This window comes from Mobula birostris, chromosome 5 (genome assembly GCF_030028105.1).
Source record: "Mobula birostris isolate sMobBir1 chromosome 5, sMobBir1.hap1, whole genome shotgun sequence".
In the NCBI taxonomy this organism is placed as follows: domain Eukaryota; kingdom Metazoa; phylum Chordata; class Chondrichthyes; order Myliobatiformes; family Myliobatidae; genus Mobula; species Mobula birostris.
The window spans coordinates 95,336,196-95,354,953 of record NC_092374.1 but is presented as its reverse complement, the minus strand read 5'-3'; the positions used below and the strand labels follow the sequence as shown (position 1 = coordinate 95,354,953).

At 46.2% G+C, this 18,758-nt stretch overlaps 1 protein-coding gene across 1 annotated transcript in view; it reads right to left on the bottom strand.

Annotated features, from left to right (window-relative positions):
- Positions 1 to 17,642, bottom strand: part of ache (acetylcholinesterase (Yt blood group)) — a 53,464-nt gene extending 35,822 nt beyond the window's left edge. The window contains exons 1-2 of the mRNA XM_072258454.1: positions 17,559 to 17,642; positions 954 to 2,558 (exon numbers count right to left, since the gene is read on the bottom strand). Of these exons, the coding sequence (XP_072114555.1) occupies positions 954 to 2,452 (1,499 nt within the window). The 5' untranslated portion in view covers positions 2,453 to 2,558; positions 17,559 to 17,642. The remainder of the gene's footprint in view (positions 1 to 953; positions 2,559 to 17,558) is intronic.
- Positions 17,643 to 18,758: the final 1,116 nt, after the last annotated feature.

Genomic DNA, 18,758 nt, shown 5'->3' with positions numbered 1-18,758 from the left:
GTCCAAGTGAATGCTAATTCTGTCCATGATTACTGTATCTGAAACTTCCTCACCCCACAGTTAAAGGGACTGTCCAGGAAAAAGGATAGAAGGGCAAAAAAAAACCGTAATTACAGACCAAAGGTGTAACAGTATCACTTTTCCCAGTCTCCAAACAGTAGCCCTGAACCAATACGTTGAAAGATTACAGTCAGGGTGTTTGCAATTTCTTTCCCAATTACCTTCAGGAACCTGGAATGCATTCCATCTAAACTAAGAGAATTTATTTTATTTAGAGATACAGCACAGTAACAGGCCCATCCTGCCCAATGAGTCCAATTACACCCATGTGACCAATAGGCCTACTAACCCCTATGTCTTTGGACTGTGGAAGGAAACGCCCATGGTCACAGGGAGAAGGTACAAGCTCCTTACAGACTGCGGCGGAAATTGAACCCGGGTTGCCTGCACTATAAAGCGTTGTGCTAACCACTGTCCTACAATGCTGCCTGGTAGCATAGCGGTTAGCACCCCACGTTACAACACCAGTGACTGGGGTTCAATTTCCGCCGCAGTCTGTAAGGAGTTTGTACCTTCTCCCCGTGACCGCGGGGGTTTCCTCCGGGTGCTCCGGTTCCCCCCCACAGTCCAAAGACGTACCGGTTGGCAGGTTAATTGGTCATTGTAATCTGTCCTGTGATTAGGTTCGGGTTAACATGGGGGTTTCTGCGAGGCATGGCTCAAAAGGCTGTATCTTAATAAATCAATAAAAGAGTTATCTAGCTTGGTTTTCTAGTACCTGGTCATCATCACATGGTTGTCAGTGGAAGTCATTTGCATAAAACACAGTCCCTACATAATACATGAACAGGATTAAAGACTTGTAGGTTGTAAAATGCTTGTGAATCTGGAGAGTTTGAAAGGGCTTTTTTTTTTCGTCTTTAATGCATTTGGTAGCTTTCTTTTAATCTTACCCAGTTTTAGCAAACGTCGACCAATAGTGCATCATCTTCCTACTCAGCATCTCCTCCTCCTGTGTGTAGTTTAACTTCTTATCCAGCGGCAGCCCAAACACAAACTCAATCTCGTAGCCGTGGATCACCCCCATCCACTCTGGCCACACGATGTTGGAGGCCCGATGGTCGAAGAAGTACATGTAGATACCGCTGCTAAACTCAGAGTACTTGTGGGCAAAGTGTATCAAGGGGCAGATGACATTGTGGTCCCCCACAATGTCATCCATGGCGTCTCTGTTCTTTACACCATTGTGCTCGTCCATCCAGTCCGTGTATTGGAGGGCCACAGCTTCCAACCCCAAGTCACTGGCGTGAGGTACACTTAGCTTGACTCCTGACATGAAGTCTTTGCGGGTGATGGTGCTCTCAGAGTCCTTGCTGAAACCTGGTGCTCCATACAAAAGGAAATAACTACCCTCATCCTTATTAACTCCTAACAAGACTTGCGTTCTCTTGAGGTTGCCCGTGCTTATCATGGCGTCTGGGGATTCTGGGAAGAAGTCTCCGTCAATGATGGGAACGAAGGGAAATCGGAAGATACTACTGTAGGGGAGGACATTCCATTCTTGGTCAATCAATTCCTTGGGCTTCTTCGCCCGAAGGCAGCGGATTAATGCTCTGTCATTTTTGATGTTGCAATTAAGGAGCCTTCCCAATTCGACTGCCCTCCTGCGTCCTTCGGTTCGAGAGACGGTGGCCCACGGGCAATTCGGTGAGCCACTCTGAAGGATAGCCCTTTGAAACAGGCCTCTGCTGTCTGGGGACAGCAGGTGCATACCAGCAGAAGCACCGCCCGCACTCTCTCCAAAGATGGTCACCGTTCCCGGGTCGCCACCAAAGAACCGGATGTTCTTCTGCACCCATTGCAGAGCCAGCCTCTGGTCCAGAAGGCCCACATTCCCGGGTGCCTCTTCGCTGCCGTGCAGGGCAAGAAACCCCAAAGCACCCACCCTGTAGTTTATGGAGACCACCACCACCTTCTCGGTGTAAGCAAGATACTTCCCGTTGTAGACGTCCAGCGTCGAGGAGCCGCTGTAGAAACCACCTCCATAGACCCAGACCATGACAGCTGTATTCTTGGGTCTTGGAGAAGGCACCCAAATATTGAGGTACAAGCAATCCTCGCTCATCTCCCTATTGGGATTCCACATCTCGGTACCGGGAAATCCGGGGTACTGGTTATCAACATACTGCTGACAGTTCTTGGGATAGGAAGTGGCGTCCCAGGTTTCAGCCCAGGGCTTCTTGGCCATGGGTTTCTGGAACCGCAAGTTTCCCACTGGAGCTTCTGCGAAGGGTATTCCGAGAAAGGCGGTGATGTGGCTGGACAGGACGGGTATTCTTGTTCCCTTCACTTTCCCTGACAGGGTGTTGACAAGGAGCTCGGAGTTTTGTTGTGACTGACACATGGAGGAGTGCAGAAGCAACCCCAGCACAGTGGTGACGAGCAAATTCATTGTTCTCGCGGCCGTTTCGGCCCTGAAAGGAGAAGTGAGGGCAGAGCGGAATAGAAACAATTCCTGAAGTTCGGAAAGAAATCAAGAAGTTGCCAGGGTTGGAAGTCTGAAATAAAAAGCAGAACATGCTGGAGGTTAGGCAGCATCTGTAGAGAGAGAGAAAAGAAAAAATATAAAGCCAACGTTTTATGCACAAGATCATTTATCAGAACTTGCAAAGTTAGAGCTGCAGAGGGAGTGGGGATAAAGAGGGGCAGATGAAGGAAATCTCTCCAAAGGGAGTGAAGGCAGGACTTTCCAGTGACTGCAGGAGATGAAACAGTGGCTCTTTTACATTGTCTGTGCCCACCATCCAGGGTCCTAGATGGTTTTGCTGCAGACGCCACAATGGCCCCACCACACTCAGTACAGGTTTCAGACTAACAAGACTCAATACTGAACTCACGTTTTGTCCTTGCGTTGGAACGGGTCAGTTCTGCTGCAAGTCTATCCACCTGTACTGATAACTCAGCTTTCTTCTCACTCTCCACAGGCACTGCTCGAGCTGCCGTGGTTTTCCAGCGTTCTGCATTTGGATCCATCTCTTAACAGCAGCTCCCCTCTGTGTGTCAGAGCTTTTGTAGCCCTTCCGTTTCCCCTTGCTCTGACTACCCTTGTTAATCTACCAACTGGACACATGTAATCACACCCTTTCAAATTCAGATTTATTTATCCAGTGTTTGCTGAAACATACAGAGAATTGTGTCGATTGTGTTAACAGCTAACACCACCAGGGACGTGCTGGGGAAAGCACACACAGCACCACAAATTCCGGTGTCAACATATCACGGCCACAATGCTCGGCAGAACAGAGAGCACAACAAGCAAAAACAGACAAACAAGCCCATTCCTCCCTCCCACCCACCAATCCCCACACACAGACTACCCATCAACCTCTACCTACCCTCCCTATAACGTTTTATTTTGCCACCAGTTACAAGCGAGAGCTGCAGTGCTGTGGGTGGGGCATTGCCAAAGGACTACCACTCTGTTTGTGAGATAGTACACTACTTCACATTAAACTGACATTCTGCTGCAACCTTTTTGGTCTTCTTATGCTAAAGATTACACACCGGTCTAATATTTAGTTTCATTTATTTACTTAAGGATTTATTTAAGAAAGAGGATGTGCTGGAGCTTTTGGAAAGCATCAAGTTGGATAAGTCACTGGGGCCAGACGAGATGTACCCCAGGCTACTGTGGGAGGTGAGGGAGGAGATTGCTGAGCCTCTGGCGATGATCTTTGCATCAATGGGGACGGGAGAGGTTCCGGAGTATTGGAGGATTGTGGATGTTGTTCCATTATTCAAGAAAGGGAGATAGCCCAGGAAATTATAGACCAGACTTCAGTGGTTGGTAAGTTGATGGAGAAGATCCAGGGAGGCAGGATTTATGAACATTTGAAGAGGCATAATATGATTAGGAAGAGTCAGCATGGCTTGGTGAAAGGCAGGTTGTGCCTTACGACCTGCAGTGAATTTTTTGAGGATGTGACTAAAGGCATTGATGAAGGTAGAGCAGTAGATGTTGTGTATATGGATTTCAGCAAGGCATTTGACAAGGTATTGAGAAAGTAAGGAGGCATGGGATCCAAGGGGACATCGCTTTATGGATCCAGAACTGGCTTACCCACAGAAAGCAGAGTGGTTGTAGATGGGTCATATTCTGCATGGAGGTCAGTCACCAGTGGAGTGCCTCAGAGATCTGTTCTGGGACTCCTACTCTTCGTGATTTTTATAAATGACCTGGATGAGGAAGTGGAGGGATGGGTTAGTAAATTTGCTGATGACACAAAGGTTGGGGGTGTTGTGGATAGTGTGGAGGGCTGTCAGAGGTTACAGCGGGACATTGATAGGATGCAAAACTGGGCTGGGAAGTAGCAGATGGAGTTCAACTCAGATAAGTTTGAGGTTGTTCATTTTGGAAGGTCAAATATGATGGCGGAATATAGTGTTAATGGTAAGACTTTTAGTGTGGAGGATCAGAGGGATCTTGGGGTCCGAGTCCATAGGACACTCAAATCTGCTACGCAGGTTGACTCTGTGGTTAAGAAGGCATACAGTGTATTGGCCTTCATCAATCATGGGATTGAGTTTAAGAGCTGAGAGGTAATGTTGCAGCTATATAGGACCCTGGTCAGACCCCACTTGGAGTACCGCGCTCAGTTCTGGTCGCCTCACTAAAGGAGGGATGTGGAAACCACAGAAAGGGTGCAGAGAAGATTCACAAGGATGTTGCCTGGATTGGGGAGCATGTCTTATGAGAATAGGTTGCGTGCACTTGGCTTTTTTTCCTTGGAGTGACAGAGGACGACAGGTGACCTGATAGAGGTGTACAAGATGATAAGAGACATTGATCGTGTGGATAATCAGAGGGTTTTTCCCAGGGCTGAAATGGCTAACGTGAGAGGGCACAGTTTTAAGGTGCTTGGAAGTAGGTACAGAGGACATGTCACGGGTAAGTCGTTTTTTTAAAAAAAAGACACGCAGAGAGTGGTGAGTGTGTGTAATGGGCTGCTGGCAACGGTGGTGGAGGCAGATACGACAGGTACATGGAGCTCTGAAAAATACAGGGCTATGGGTAACCCTAGGTAATTTCTAAGGCAAGGACATGTTCGGCACAGCTTTGTGGGCTGAAGGGCCTGTATTGTGCTGTAGGTTTTCTACGTTTCTATGATTCAGCCCTTCCAGCCCAACGAGCCCATGCTACCCAATTACACTTGCCAATGTGACTGATTCACCTACTAACCCATATGTCTTTGGAGTGTGGGAGGAAACCGGTGCACCCGGAGGAAACCCACGCGGTCACGGGGAGAACATACAAACTCCTCACAGGCAGCAGTGGGAATTGAAGCTGGGTTGCTGGTGCTATGATACCATTGCACTATCACAGTACTGCCATAGCTACGTTACAATGCTGCCCTTTAATTAACACAAATTGTGGGATCTGGTTGTCAACATAATGCTGTTAGCAGGAGCTAGCTGTGCAGAAATGAGCTGCCACGCCTTCATTATCATCACACTACAAAAGCTGTCAATGGCCCAACTTGTCCTAAGGTTCCTTATTAATTTAATGATGTCATGGTGCCATGGAACCTTCCAGTGAATGAGATGCAAGCTGAAAATACAGATGCTGAAAATCTGAAATGAAAGCACAAAGAGCTAAGATATACAGTGGGTTGAGCAGCATCTGTGGAGGGAGAGAGAGGGAGAGGGAGAGAGAGAAAGAAAAAAAAAGTTAATAGATATCAGACTTGTGGCATCTGAAGTTTCTTAATTTCTTCCATCTACTGGTTTGAAATTTCAGATAACCAGCCATTCCAGTTTGTATCAGAATGGCCAGTTCTGGTGCAGATCATTTGCGTGTAATATTCAGTTTTTTCTCTCTTCACCAAAGTTCCTGAATTTACTGGGTGTTGCCAACGGTTTTGATTTCTACTCTATGCATTTTCATTTGCTTCAAGATGTTCTCATTCAAATAATATCACTTGGACAATCTCTGTTTCCATCCTAACAGAGACATTCTCTCTGTTCTCCACTTATCTCTGCAACTCAAGACACAACAGTTTCCGATAAAGAAAAATCCCTCCCCCTCCCCTTTTCCTCTATTCCCCACTCTGGCCTTTTACCTCTTCTCACCTGGGTCCCCTCCTTCCGTTTCTTCTTTGGTCCACTCTCATAGAAAAATCTACAGCACAATACAGGCCCTTCAGCCCACAATGCTGTGCCAAGCATGTACTTACTTTAGAAATTACCTAGGGTTACCCATAGCCCTCAATTTTTCTAAACTTCATGTACCTATCCAGGAGTCTCTTAAATGACCCTATCGTATCCACCTCCACCACTGTCACTGGCAGCCCATTCCACGCACTCGCCACTCTCTGCATAAAAAACTTACCCCTGACATCTCCTCTGTACCTACTTCCAAGCACCTTAAAACTGTGCCTTCTTGTGTTAGCCATTTCAGCCCTGGGAAAAAGCTTCTGACTATCCACACGATCAATGCTTCTCATCATCTTATACACCTCTTTCAGGTCACCTTTCATCCTCCGCCACTCCAAGGAGAAATGACCGAGTTCACTCAACCTATTCTCATAAGACATACTCCTCAATCCAGGCAACATCCTTGTAAATCTTCTCTGGACCCTTCCTATGGCTTCTCACGGCCTTCCCGTAGTGAGGCGACCAGAAGTGAGCACAGTACTCCAAGTGGGGTCTGACCAGGGTCCTATATAGCTGCAACATTACCTCTCGGCTCTTAAACTCAATCCCAAGATTGATGAAGGCCAATGCACTACAAAAAGCTTTGCTTCAGTATTCACTACGGAAAAGGATCTTAGTGATTGTAGTGATGACTTACAGCGGACTGAAAAGCTTGAGCATGTAGACATTAAGAAAGAGGATGTGCTGAAGCTTTTGGAAAACATCAAGTTGGATAAGTCACCGGGACTGCACGAGATGCACCCCAGGCTACTGTGGGAAGCAAGGGAAGAGATTGCTGAGCCTCTGGCGATGATCTTTGCATCATCAATGGGGACGGGAGAGGTTACGGAGGATTGGAGGGTTGCGGATGTTGTTCCCTTATTCAAGAAAGGGAGTTGAGATAGCCCTGGAAATTATAGACCAGTGAGTCTTACCTCATTTACTTCATTTCTTCTTGACTAGATTTTCAACAGCCTTTGTACACCACGGTTCCTGTACCCTACCATCATTTCCCTGTCTCACCGGAATGTACCTATGCAGAACGCCACGCAAATATCCCCAGGCCATTTGCCACATTTCTACTGTACATTTCCCTGAGAACATTTGTTCCCAATTTATGCTTCCAAGCAGGAGCTTGATAGCCTCATAATTCCCCTTACTCCAATTAAACTCTCCTCTCCTATCAGATTCCTTCCTCTGCGGCCCTTTACCTTTCCCACCCATCTGGCTTCATCGATCACCTTCTGACTATCCTGTTTCCACTCTCCCCCTCTTTTTTTATTCTGGCATCTTTCGCCCTTCCTTTCCAGTCCCGAAAAAGGGCCTTGGCCCCAATCGTCGACTATTTATTCATTTCCACAGATAGACAATAGACAATAGACAATAGGTGCAGGAGTAGGCCATTCGGCCCTTCGAGCCAGCGCCGCCATTCACTGTGATGCTGCCTGACCTGCTGAGTTCCTCCAACATTCTGTGTGTGTTACTCAAGACACAATAGTTTCCTCTCTTTTCCAGTTCAGAAGAGAGATCTTTGACCTGAAAGATTAATTCTAGTCCTGCCGAACCTACTGAATATTTCTAGCTTTTCTGGTATTTATGTCCAGTTTCGAACATCTACAGTTTAGAGTTTTCATTGACAAGATGGGAAATCAGTTTAGGTCAGTGAAGATCACCAGATGGTGACTACTATAGAGAACACCGATATTCTTAATGTCAGAGTGAGGGGAAAGTGGGTTGATGTCATATTAAACACAAGAGGTAAAGCAATGAAGGGAAGTTGATGGGCTTTTGACAGAGTAATTTGCAAGACTACAGAGGAAAAGGAGATCAATGGTATCATTCTATCAGGAGCTAAAATGAACTCAGTGGTCTTGTGTTATAGTAAGTGGGTCACCACTGTCACCAATTCCAAAGGGTCAGACGTTCAAAGGTTCATCCTATTATCAAATTACGTATGCACAATAAACTCTGAGATTAGTCTTCTCCAGATAGCCACGGGACAAAAAGAAAACCATAGACGTAATTGAAAGAAAAGACATCAACCCTCCCCAGCACAGCACAAAACAAAACAAGACAAAAACTTGCAAACTCCAAACCCCCATCCCCTCCCTCGCACAAAAACTAACAGATTGGCCACACGGAAAATGACTGCTACATCTCCCGAGCCAGTTCTGTAGCAACAGATCCTTCGCCGAGGATCATCACCTGGTGGTGGTGGTGAGGCTTGTGAGTTCCTGAGAGCCAGAGAGCAAAGCTGGCCTGAGCTTAGCTCCTGGTAGGGTCACCCATAACGGTGAGGTCAAAGGCGAGGATCCAGACAAAGTGTGATCCAACCAAGATCTCAGCGATGGAGATGGAGGAAGATGACGGTGACACATCACAACAGCAGTGAAGGAGGAGGAAGACTGTGACAGTGAAGGGTCCCTAGTCATCTTGCGTTCCATGTCACCGGACCCTGACCCTGATCTGTCAAAGTCCTCGTGGTGGCTACCCATGCATCAACCTCACTACATTAAACAAATTCACACACAGATGTTCTCCAAGAAGGGAATAACTCCTCAGCAGAGTATCATACTCGTCTTGAGTGATTACACTACAATCACTGCCAAGAGCAGCCAGGACAAGGCAAATATAATAGCTCTGTTTCACCGAATTCAGAAAACTTAGTGAATCATCTGAAGATGCAGATTAATACAAGTCTTGAAGAACCAGCTCTTGGTTTTTCACAGAGGGCAACCGTTTCATTAACACGGTGATAGAGTCATTCTGAGGAGCAGAAAGCTATCACTGGGGGAATGACACTGCTCCTCATTCAAACTGCTAATTAAAGCCCATTCTAATCTGTTCCAGAAGGGGGTACAGTATGAGCATTAGCCAACTCTCTTGGCTGGACTGAGAAAACACTCCGCCCATTCCAAAAATACTTGGGAGTTTGACAGTTAGTTGAGAGGAACTGAAAGTGGATAGTGCCCAGAGTCAAATCCACTCCCACTGTAGAGAATCCCAATATAATTGATCCTCCTCATTCACCTGTACCTAAAGTATCCAAATCTTTCCATTCGTCACACTGTGAAACATGTTTGTCACCCTTTCTGAAAAGTTGCAATTGCTGGCAAGGTGGCGGTTCATGCCCCACCCCCATTTTTCGGAGAAGGTGTGGGGAGTCTGCTTTTTGAATTGCCGCAGTCCCTTCTAGTGAAGGTTTTAGGTTTAGGGTGAAAGGCGGAATATTTAAGGGGAACCTAAAGGGGGAACTTCTTCACTCGGTGGTGAGAGTGTGGAACGAGCTGCCAGAGGAAGTGGTAGCCATGGGTTTGAATGCAATATTTAAGAGAAGTATAGGTAAGTAGATGGATGGGAGGGTCTATGGTCCAGCTGTGGGGCAATGGGATTAAGCAGAATTAATCGTTTGGCATGGACTAGATGGGTTGAACAGACTGTTCCTGTGCTGAAATGCTAATTAAAAAGTTCCTGCATTTAGACCCAGCAAAGATAAAGGACCAGTAGTACTTCTCCAAATAACTTCACTGACTGATCCCCATTAACCCTGACTCTTCTAGAGAACAAAAGTCCTGCTCTGTGATTCTGAGGTGGTGGGGGAGGGGGTTGCGAATTCCAAGCATTCTCATCCCTCTGAGAAAAGAAATTCCTTTTCATTTCAGCTTCTAAGTACAACTCAGCAGTTCTAGGTCCCTCCAGCAGGAAAACAGTGTCAATTCTTAGAAAACTAACAATTTGAATAAAATCCCCTCCCATTCTGAGCTCCAGAGAGCACAAGCTGATCTGTTCAACCTTTTTATTCCATAATCATTCCAGTGACCTGCTCTGAACAGCCTGCAATGCAGGCATATTATTCCTTAATGATTGTACAGAGCCAGGGAAGGGACTCCTTCTCACTCAGCATTCACAGATTTGTTCATTATGTGCCATGTCTTATGATGTAGGCAATCATGGTCTTTCTATGACCATGATTGTTCTTAGCAAATTGTCCTACAGAAATGGTTTGCCATTGCATTCTTCTGGACAGTGTCCTTACAAGATGGGTGACCCCAGCCATTTTCAATACTCTTCAGTAATTGTCTGCCTGGCGTCAGTGGTCACATAACCGGGATTTGTGATGTGCACCAGCTGCTCGTACAACCATCCACCACCTGCTCCCATGGTTTCGCATGACCCTGATCCTGAGTTGGGGGTGGGGGGCCTAAGCAGGCCCTACACCTTGTCCAAGGGGGCCCTGCAGGCTAGTGGAGGGGAGGAGCACCTTCCACATCCTGTGGTAAAGACGTACCACGATGATGGCATTTTTTATAGCAATTTATCATCATCAGAAAGCCCCAGTTAGACAGCTGAAGTACTTTTTAAAAGTGATGTTATAATATTGGAAATATAGCAGCCAGTCTGTGCACAGCAAAAGCCCCCAACGAGTAACATAAATCAATCATGTTGGCCTTCTTCAATGTGCTGCTGTTACTCTGTCAGCCCTTCCAGCTGATCCTCAAAATATTTCGTAAGGATCTTTGATGGTGTTGTTCCCGGGCTTTCAGGTGGTCCGTGACTCGCTCCGTACAGTAGTGTAGGAAGGACGACTGCTCTATAGACCAAGAACTTCCTTTGGACCCGTAGGTCGCGGCCTTCAAAGACTCTTTTCCTTAATCTTGCATAGGCTCCACCAGTACCACTTAGTATTGGAAGAGGCCAACAGGAACAGCATCTCCACCACGATAAAGCATCATTAACTCCGACACCCAGATGTCTAACTTGCATCTCCCCAAACTTTACTCCCAGTTGAATGAAGATCAGCAAGTCCGTGGTAGACAAATGAAATGTTTCAAAGATAACATCAAAATCAGCCTGAAGAAATTGAACATTACATCTAATGACTGGGAAGAGATTGGACTCAATAGGTACACCTGGAGAAATCTGTTCCAGCGGGAGCTGCGCTACGTGAGAGCGACCTCCCGCTGTGCCACAGAGAACAAGCGGCAGCTGCTAAAGAAGAGTCTGAACAACCAAAAGACCCAACACTAACCACAGCCACCACTTCCCCGTGCCCACTCTGCACCAGAATATGTGGATCCTGGATTGGCCTCTGCAGCCACCCAAGGACCCACCAATACACAACCCTTAGGAGGACATTATACTGGACTGGAGTGATTGCACTACGAGATGTTAAGAGGCACAGGTCGATTGGACAGCTGGCACCTTACTGACAGGGTGGAAATGGCTAGTATAAAAGGCCATCATTTTGAAGGAAAGTATGGGGACAGGGTCCGAGGTAGGTTTTTACAGAGAGTAGGAGGTGTGTAGAACATACTGACAGAGGTGGGGGAAAAGCAGATACATTAGGAACATTTAAGAGACTTCAGTAGAATATAGAAATCTACAGCACATTACAGGCCTTTTGGCCCACAATGTTGTGCCGACCCTGTAACCTACTCTGGAAGCTGCCTAGAATTTCCCTACTGCATAGCCCTCTATTTTTCTAAGCTCCATGCACCTATCTAAGAGTCTTTTAAAAGATCCTGTTGTATCCGCCTCTACTATTGTCGCTGGCAGTGCATTCCACCCACCCACCACTCTCTGTGTAAAACTTACCCTGACATCCCCTCGGTACCCATTTCCAAGCAGCTTAAAATGATGCCCCCTCGCGTTAGCCATTCGAGCCCTGGGGAAAGGCCTCTGGCTATCCACACGATCAATGCCTCTCATCATCTTATACACCTCTATCAGGTCACCTCTCATCCTCCATCGCTCCAAGGAGAAAAGGCCAAGTTCACTCAACCTATTCTCATAAGGCATGCTCCCCAATCCAGGCAACACCTTGTAAATCTCCTCTGCACTCTGTCCATAGTATCCACATCCTTCCTGTAGTGAGGCGACCAGAACTGAGCACAGTACTGCAAGGGGGCCTGACCAAGGTCTTGTATAGCTGTAACATTACTTCTCGGTTCTTGAGCTCAATCCCACAGGTGATGAATGCCATCACACCATGCACAATAGGCACATGGGCTGTACAAAAATGAAGGGTTACAATGGCATGGGAGCATTAGATTGATATTACAGTAAGTTAAAAAGTCAGCACAATAAAGTGGGCTGAAGGGCCTTCAGTGTGCTGTACTGTTCTATGTTCTAATCCATCGATTTCTGATGTTGACTGTTATGATGCCAGGGAATTTTTAAAAATGAAAATCCACTTGACATTGATAAAAAAAAGGGCCAAGATTTAACGTATCCAAAGAACATTTATCAAGAGGCCATGGGTTAAGGATGAAAGGTGAAAAGTTTAAGGGGAACATGAGGAAATATTTTCACTCAGAGGGTGGTGAGAGTGTGGAACGAGCTGCCAGCAGAAGTGGTGCATGTAAGCCCGCTATCAATGTTTAAGAGAAGTTTGGATAGGTACATGGATGGTAGGGGAATGAAGGGCTATGGTATCAGTGCAGGTCAATGAAAGTAGGCAGTTTAAATGGTTAGGCATGGACTAGATGGGCCAAAGGGCCTATTCCTGTGCTGTACTTCTCTATGATATTTCTTCCAGTGGTGCAGTATTCCCCAGTACTGGAGGGCCAGTTTAGATAGTTGCTGGAGTCTCTGGAACTGGACAAGAAGGGCAACTTATTCAACTACTACTGATACCATCGAGACAGAGGGCAGGTAGGAGTCTCTAGGTTGTTCAGTGCATAGGTTAGAACAGCCTCTGCTCTATGTCGTGGTACTGCAAAGGTGGTAATTGGACAAACTGTTAACAATCTCCATGTCAAACCATGATGCAGTTTCTCTGGATTCTTATCACAGAGGAAGGAATGAGCTCATCCCAGTTAGTTTTGGCCAATCCTATGGACAAGTTGATAGGGTGGTTAATAAGGTGTATGGTGTCATTAGTCAGGGAGTTGAATTCAAGAGTTGTGAGGCAATGTTGCAGCTCTATAAAACGCTGGTTAGACCACACTTGGGAGTATTGTGTTCAGTCTGGTCGTTACATTACAGGAAGGATGTAGAAGCTTTGGAGAGGGTGCAAAGATTTACCAGAATGCTGCCTAAATTAGAGAATGTCTTATCAGGGTAAGTTGAGAAAGCTAGGGCTTTTCTCTTTGGAGAGGAGGAGGATGAATGGTGATTTGATAGAGATGTACAAGTTAATAAGAGGCTTAGATTGATGAAGTCTTTCTTTCTTTTCAAATCTTTTTATTGTATATATAGGAAAAAATAACATGAGTACATCGAAGTAACAACACTTACAATGCCTCAAAAAAAAACCCATCATCTTAAAGATTGAAAACAAAATTTTGTGATAACAAAAAAAAAACCTACTAAGTGAGAGAAAAAAAAAGAGAACCCATTAGGTGTACAACCCCGGAGCCATGCGTCATACAAAAAGCTCCTAAAAATAAACATCAAACCTCCAGCAAGAAAATATACTAAAAGAATTTACAATTAGATCATGGAAAAATTATATCAATCAACTCAAATGATAATAATGAGCAAATGAGCCCCATCTTTGATTGATGAAGGGTCTCAATCTAATCTAATCTAAACAGTTGACATTTCAGGCTATGAGGACACGCAGTCCTCTTTTATTGTCATTTAGTAATGCATGCATTAAGAAATGACACAATATTCCTCCGGTGTGATATCACAGAAACACAGGACAGACCAAGACTGAAAAACTAACAAAAACCACATAATTATAACATATAGTTACAACAGTGCAACAATACCATAACTTGATGAAGAACAGGCCATGGGCACGGTAACAAAAGTTCAAAGTCTCTCAAAAGTCCCACATTTCATGCAGACGGGAGAAGGAAGAAAACTCCCCTGCCATGCCCGACCATGGTCAGACCCTGAGTCGTCCGAAAACTTCGAGCCTCTGACCAGCCCTCTGACACCGAGTACCGAGCACCATCTCTGCCGAATGCTTCGACCCCAGCCCCGGTCGCCAGCAGCAGGCAAAGCCGGGGATTTTGGGGCCTATCCTTCAGAGATTCTCGATCGCACAGTAAGCAGCGGCAGCGAACCGGGCATTTCAGAAGTTTCTCCAGATGTTCCTGTGCTTCTCACATCTGTCTCCATCAGATCAGAATTGTGCACGGCCCCCTACTTACAAATACGATATCATTTCACCAGAGAGCTGCGCGCGCTGCGTCACACCGCCATCTTCTCCTCCTGCCTCTTTCCCATTGATGCTGCCTGGCTTGCTGAGTTTCTCCAGCATGTTGTGTGTGTTGCTTTGGATTTCTAGGATCTTCAGATTTTTTCGTGTTTGAGAGGCATAGATTGAGTGGATACCGGAGACTTTTTCGTCAGGGTGAAAATGGCTAATATGAAGGGGCATAATTTTAAGGCAATTGGAAGTAAGTCAGGTTTTCTTTTTAAAAACAGAGGGAGTGGTAGAAGCATGGAACACGCTGCCAGGGTGGTGATAAATGCAAATATATTAAAGACATCTAAGAGACCCTTGGATGCTGGGGAAAAAATTGAGGGCTGTGTGAGGAGGGAGGGCTAGATTGATCTTAGAGTTGGTTCAAAGGTCAGTACAACATGATGGGCCAAAGGACCTATACTAATCTATGTTCTGTGTTTTATACAGAGTGGGTGCTGGGGAGAGGGCAGGGACCAGACAGCAGAGGGGCTGTTAATCATTGAGATGAGTATTATCTCAAGGTCTCCCTCAGAAGCTTACAGACAACTCACCAAAACAAACAGATGCACTGGGAGCCCCACTATCTTGTGTCCTTTGATTGGATGCATCACGTGATCCCCTGCTCCTCCCCTCCCTGCCAATGGTTGGCTGCTGGGTCCCTCCTCACAAGTCCTGCTGACTGTACAGTGAGCAACCACTTTGTTTGCTAACTGAATGATCTGTAAACTTTAGCCAGACATTCTTTATCCCTAGCAACACACATAAAAGTTGCTGGTGAATGCAGCAGGCCAGGCAGCATCTCTAGGAAGAGGTGCAGTCGACGTTTCAGGCTGAGACCCTTCGTCAGGACTAACTGAAGGAAGAGCGAGTAAGCTCTTACTCACTCTTACCAGCAACTTTTATGTGTGTTGCTTGAATTTCCAGCATCTGCAGAATTCCTGTTGTTTGCATTCTTTATCCCTAACTAATCCCCTAGTTATTGAGATATTGAAATATAGCTTGTAACAGGGCCTTTGAGCCACATTGCCAGCAACCCCCGATTTAACCCTGGCCTAATCACAGGACAATTTACAATGACCAATTAAACTACCAACCGGTACATCTTCGGACTGTGGGAGGAAACCCATTGCTGTCACGGGAAGAACGTACAAGTTCCTTACAGGCAGTGGCGGGGTTATTGGTGGGTTAGTTGGCCACTGCGAATTCTGCCAGGGAGTCAGGGGAGTAAAAAGGCATGGGGGGGGGTAGAGAAGAGGTTACTGGGAAACATGGGGGAAATGTGACTGATGGGATTGCACCACCAACTGTCCTTCACTTGCTGCGCCATGTTGCAAGAACAAACATGTGAATGGTAGCAAAGCGGCTACCCCTCAGTTCATGGTAGGGGTCCACGGCATAAAAAAGGTTGGGAACCCCTGGGCTAGTGCAACGTTTTACAGTGCAAGCATTCAGGGTTCAATTCCCGCCACTGCCTGTAAGGAGTTTGTACGTTCTCCCTGTAACCCTGTGGGTTTCCTCCACGTGCTCCGGTTTCCTTCACTTTCGAAGAGCATACAGTTGTGGGCATGCTGTGTTGGCATTGGAAGCATAATCTCAAACTGTATTGGTCATTGCTGAGCAAACATTTTAAGTTTTGATGTTCGTGTAGTGAATATGAACACGACACAAGACAGACAACCTACTGGATTACTGGGGCAGATAGAAGGCAGTATGAAAATCTTCTCACTCAACCTCAGGTAAAATAAAGAGCTGATTATCATCTCCAGAAGGAAACAGCTGGAGGTCCATGAGACAGTCCTGATTAGGGAAATGGAGGTGGAGGGGGCCAGCAGTTTTAAAGTGTTTGGCATTAATATATCACATGACCAGCATGTAAGCACCGTTGCAAAGAAGGCACAGCAACTCCTCTGCTTTCCTAGCAGTTTGTGTAGATTCAGCAAGTCACCAAAAACTTTGACAAACTTCTATAAATGCAGGGTGGAGCGTATCCTGACTGTTTGTATCATGGCCTGGTATGGAAACACCAATGCCCAGGAATGGAAAAGATTACAGAACATGGTTGATACAGCCCTGTCAATCACGGGCAAAGCCCTCCTCACCACTGAACACATTTACAAGGAGTCCTGCCACTGGAATCAGAATCCATCGTCAAAGACTCCCGCCATCCAGGCCTTGCTCTCTTCTTGCTACAGCCCTTCAGGAAGAGGTACAGGAGCCTGTAGGTTCCACACCACCAGTTCAGGAACAGTTATTACCCTACAACCATCAGGCTCCTGAACCCGCGTGGATAACTTCTCTCACCTCAACACTGAACTGATTCTATGACCTAGAGCCCAACTTTCAAGGGCTCCACAGCTCATTTTTTTTATTGTACAGTTTGTCTGCTTTTGCACATTAGGAACTTGTCAGTCTCTGGTCACGTATACATTGTAAATTCTAATGTATTTATTGTTTTCCTGTAAATGCCTGCAAGAAAATGAATCTTGTGGTAGCATATGGTAATGTTTACAGTACGTACTTTGAAGAGAAGGATGATATATTTTGAGAGATCAGGGAATCGAGGGCTTATAGAACTTGCATAGGAAAGGACACAGGGCCAGGAGCAGATTTGCCATGATTGTTAATTGGTGGGCAGACTTGAGTGGCAAAGAGAACTATTCCTATCTTTAGATATTCTCAGGGAAATATTTAAAAAGAAAATAAAATCAAAATTCTGACTACGGTTTTAACAATAAGACAATGTTGATTCTGGGTTTTGCTGGAGCCCCAGCAAAATAGACCACAAGACATAGGAGCAGAATTAGGCCATTTGGCCCATCGAGTCTGCTCCACGTACTGATTGAGGTACAGTGTGGAGCAGGCACTTCTGGCCCTTCAAGCTGCGTCACCTAGCAACCCCAATTTAACTCTAGCCTAACCACGGGAGAACTTACAATGACCAAGTAACCTACCAACCCATAGGTCTTTGGACTGTGGGAGAAAACTGGAGCACCCTGAAGAATCCCACATGGTCACTGGGAGAACGCACAAACTCCTACAGGCAGTGGCAGGAACTGAACCTGGGTCGCTGGTACTGTAAAGCGTTGTGCTAACCACTACACTACCGTGCCCCTGGTATTAAATAAATCTGCCAGGGTGTTCCCTCTCTACAGGAGGCCAGTCAGCACATTGTTTACAGATACAGGCAAGTGCTAGGGTACATTTGCAGAGGGGTGAGACTTACAGTTGCTCACAGTTGTTGAGACTCGATTGTCCACCACCCCATCTCCGATACGTTGGAGTGGAAAACAGCAGCTCGCAGCCAAGAAAGCTCACCGGCTTCGAGAGCAAGTCACCTGCAAACCAGAATCAATTGGATGGAACTCGTTTAATTTTCCTTCAGCGTTCAGAAGTTTATAATCAACAAACAAAAAGCCTTGCCCACGGCTGTGGCCCTTTGTTTTGGAGCTCAGCTACCCCACCCGCGCAGGACAGCAGGCGGGCTTCGAGTCAGGGCACCCTTTGATAAAACCGCAAGTCCTTGGGCTTGTGTCCAATGTCACTGGGCCAACTCTTTATAAATAAATGCACTAAGGCTCAAGACTATAAATAATTGCACCACTTTATAAATAAACACACTATTAAATGTAGCTGGAGGCCTGAACAGGGTCCTACAACTTTGGGACAAGGGAGCCGGTGCCAGGATTCTGCATAGCTCCCGGGCAGGCCCTTGATCTCAGCCGTGCTTCTAAGGAAGGGGGTGGCGAGTCAGGCTGGGTTTTAAATTTTATACCCCCGTCTCCACACTGATTGACACCACCTGAACCAGGAGGCTAAGGGTTAAGGTCAAACGTTTGAGACTCTGGAGCACACCACCAATTAAAGTTACTGGTGTGGTGCTGAGGAGGTGCTGTACTGCGAAGGTCTCACCTCTTGGGTCGACAGTGACTGCATTTCATCAGCTCAAAGGCCCTTTGAGATGTGTGGAGGGATGATTTAATTACTGCCTATTATGCCACTGGTGTTTAGGGCAGCAATGAAAGGTCCTCCATCTACGTCTGTTCACATCGATGTAGAAGGATTCTTCATGTTGTTTCTGTAATTGCTTTGTTTGACCAGTCAGGGTTGTTAGCCCTGACCTGAGCCCTGGAACCTGGAGGACCGGTGGTGGACCACTCTTAGTCTGGCCTTTAGCCTTTGACCTGTTTGACATGGGTGACCCTACCACGCGCCAAAGCACAAAGCCCAAGAGGTATGTCCAGCAAACATAGCTCTCCAGGTCATTGAAGCACGCACGCCTCCAAACCCAACAACAAGTTTGTGGTCCTCTTGGACGGGAGTGATGACTACATCATGGAAATCCCACAGAAGTAATACAAACAGATACTGAGAAGATTGAATCAGAGAACAGTCTTTGGAGCTGGCAGGGTTGGCTGGACACTGG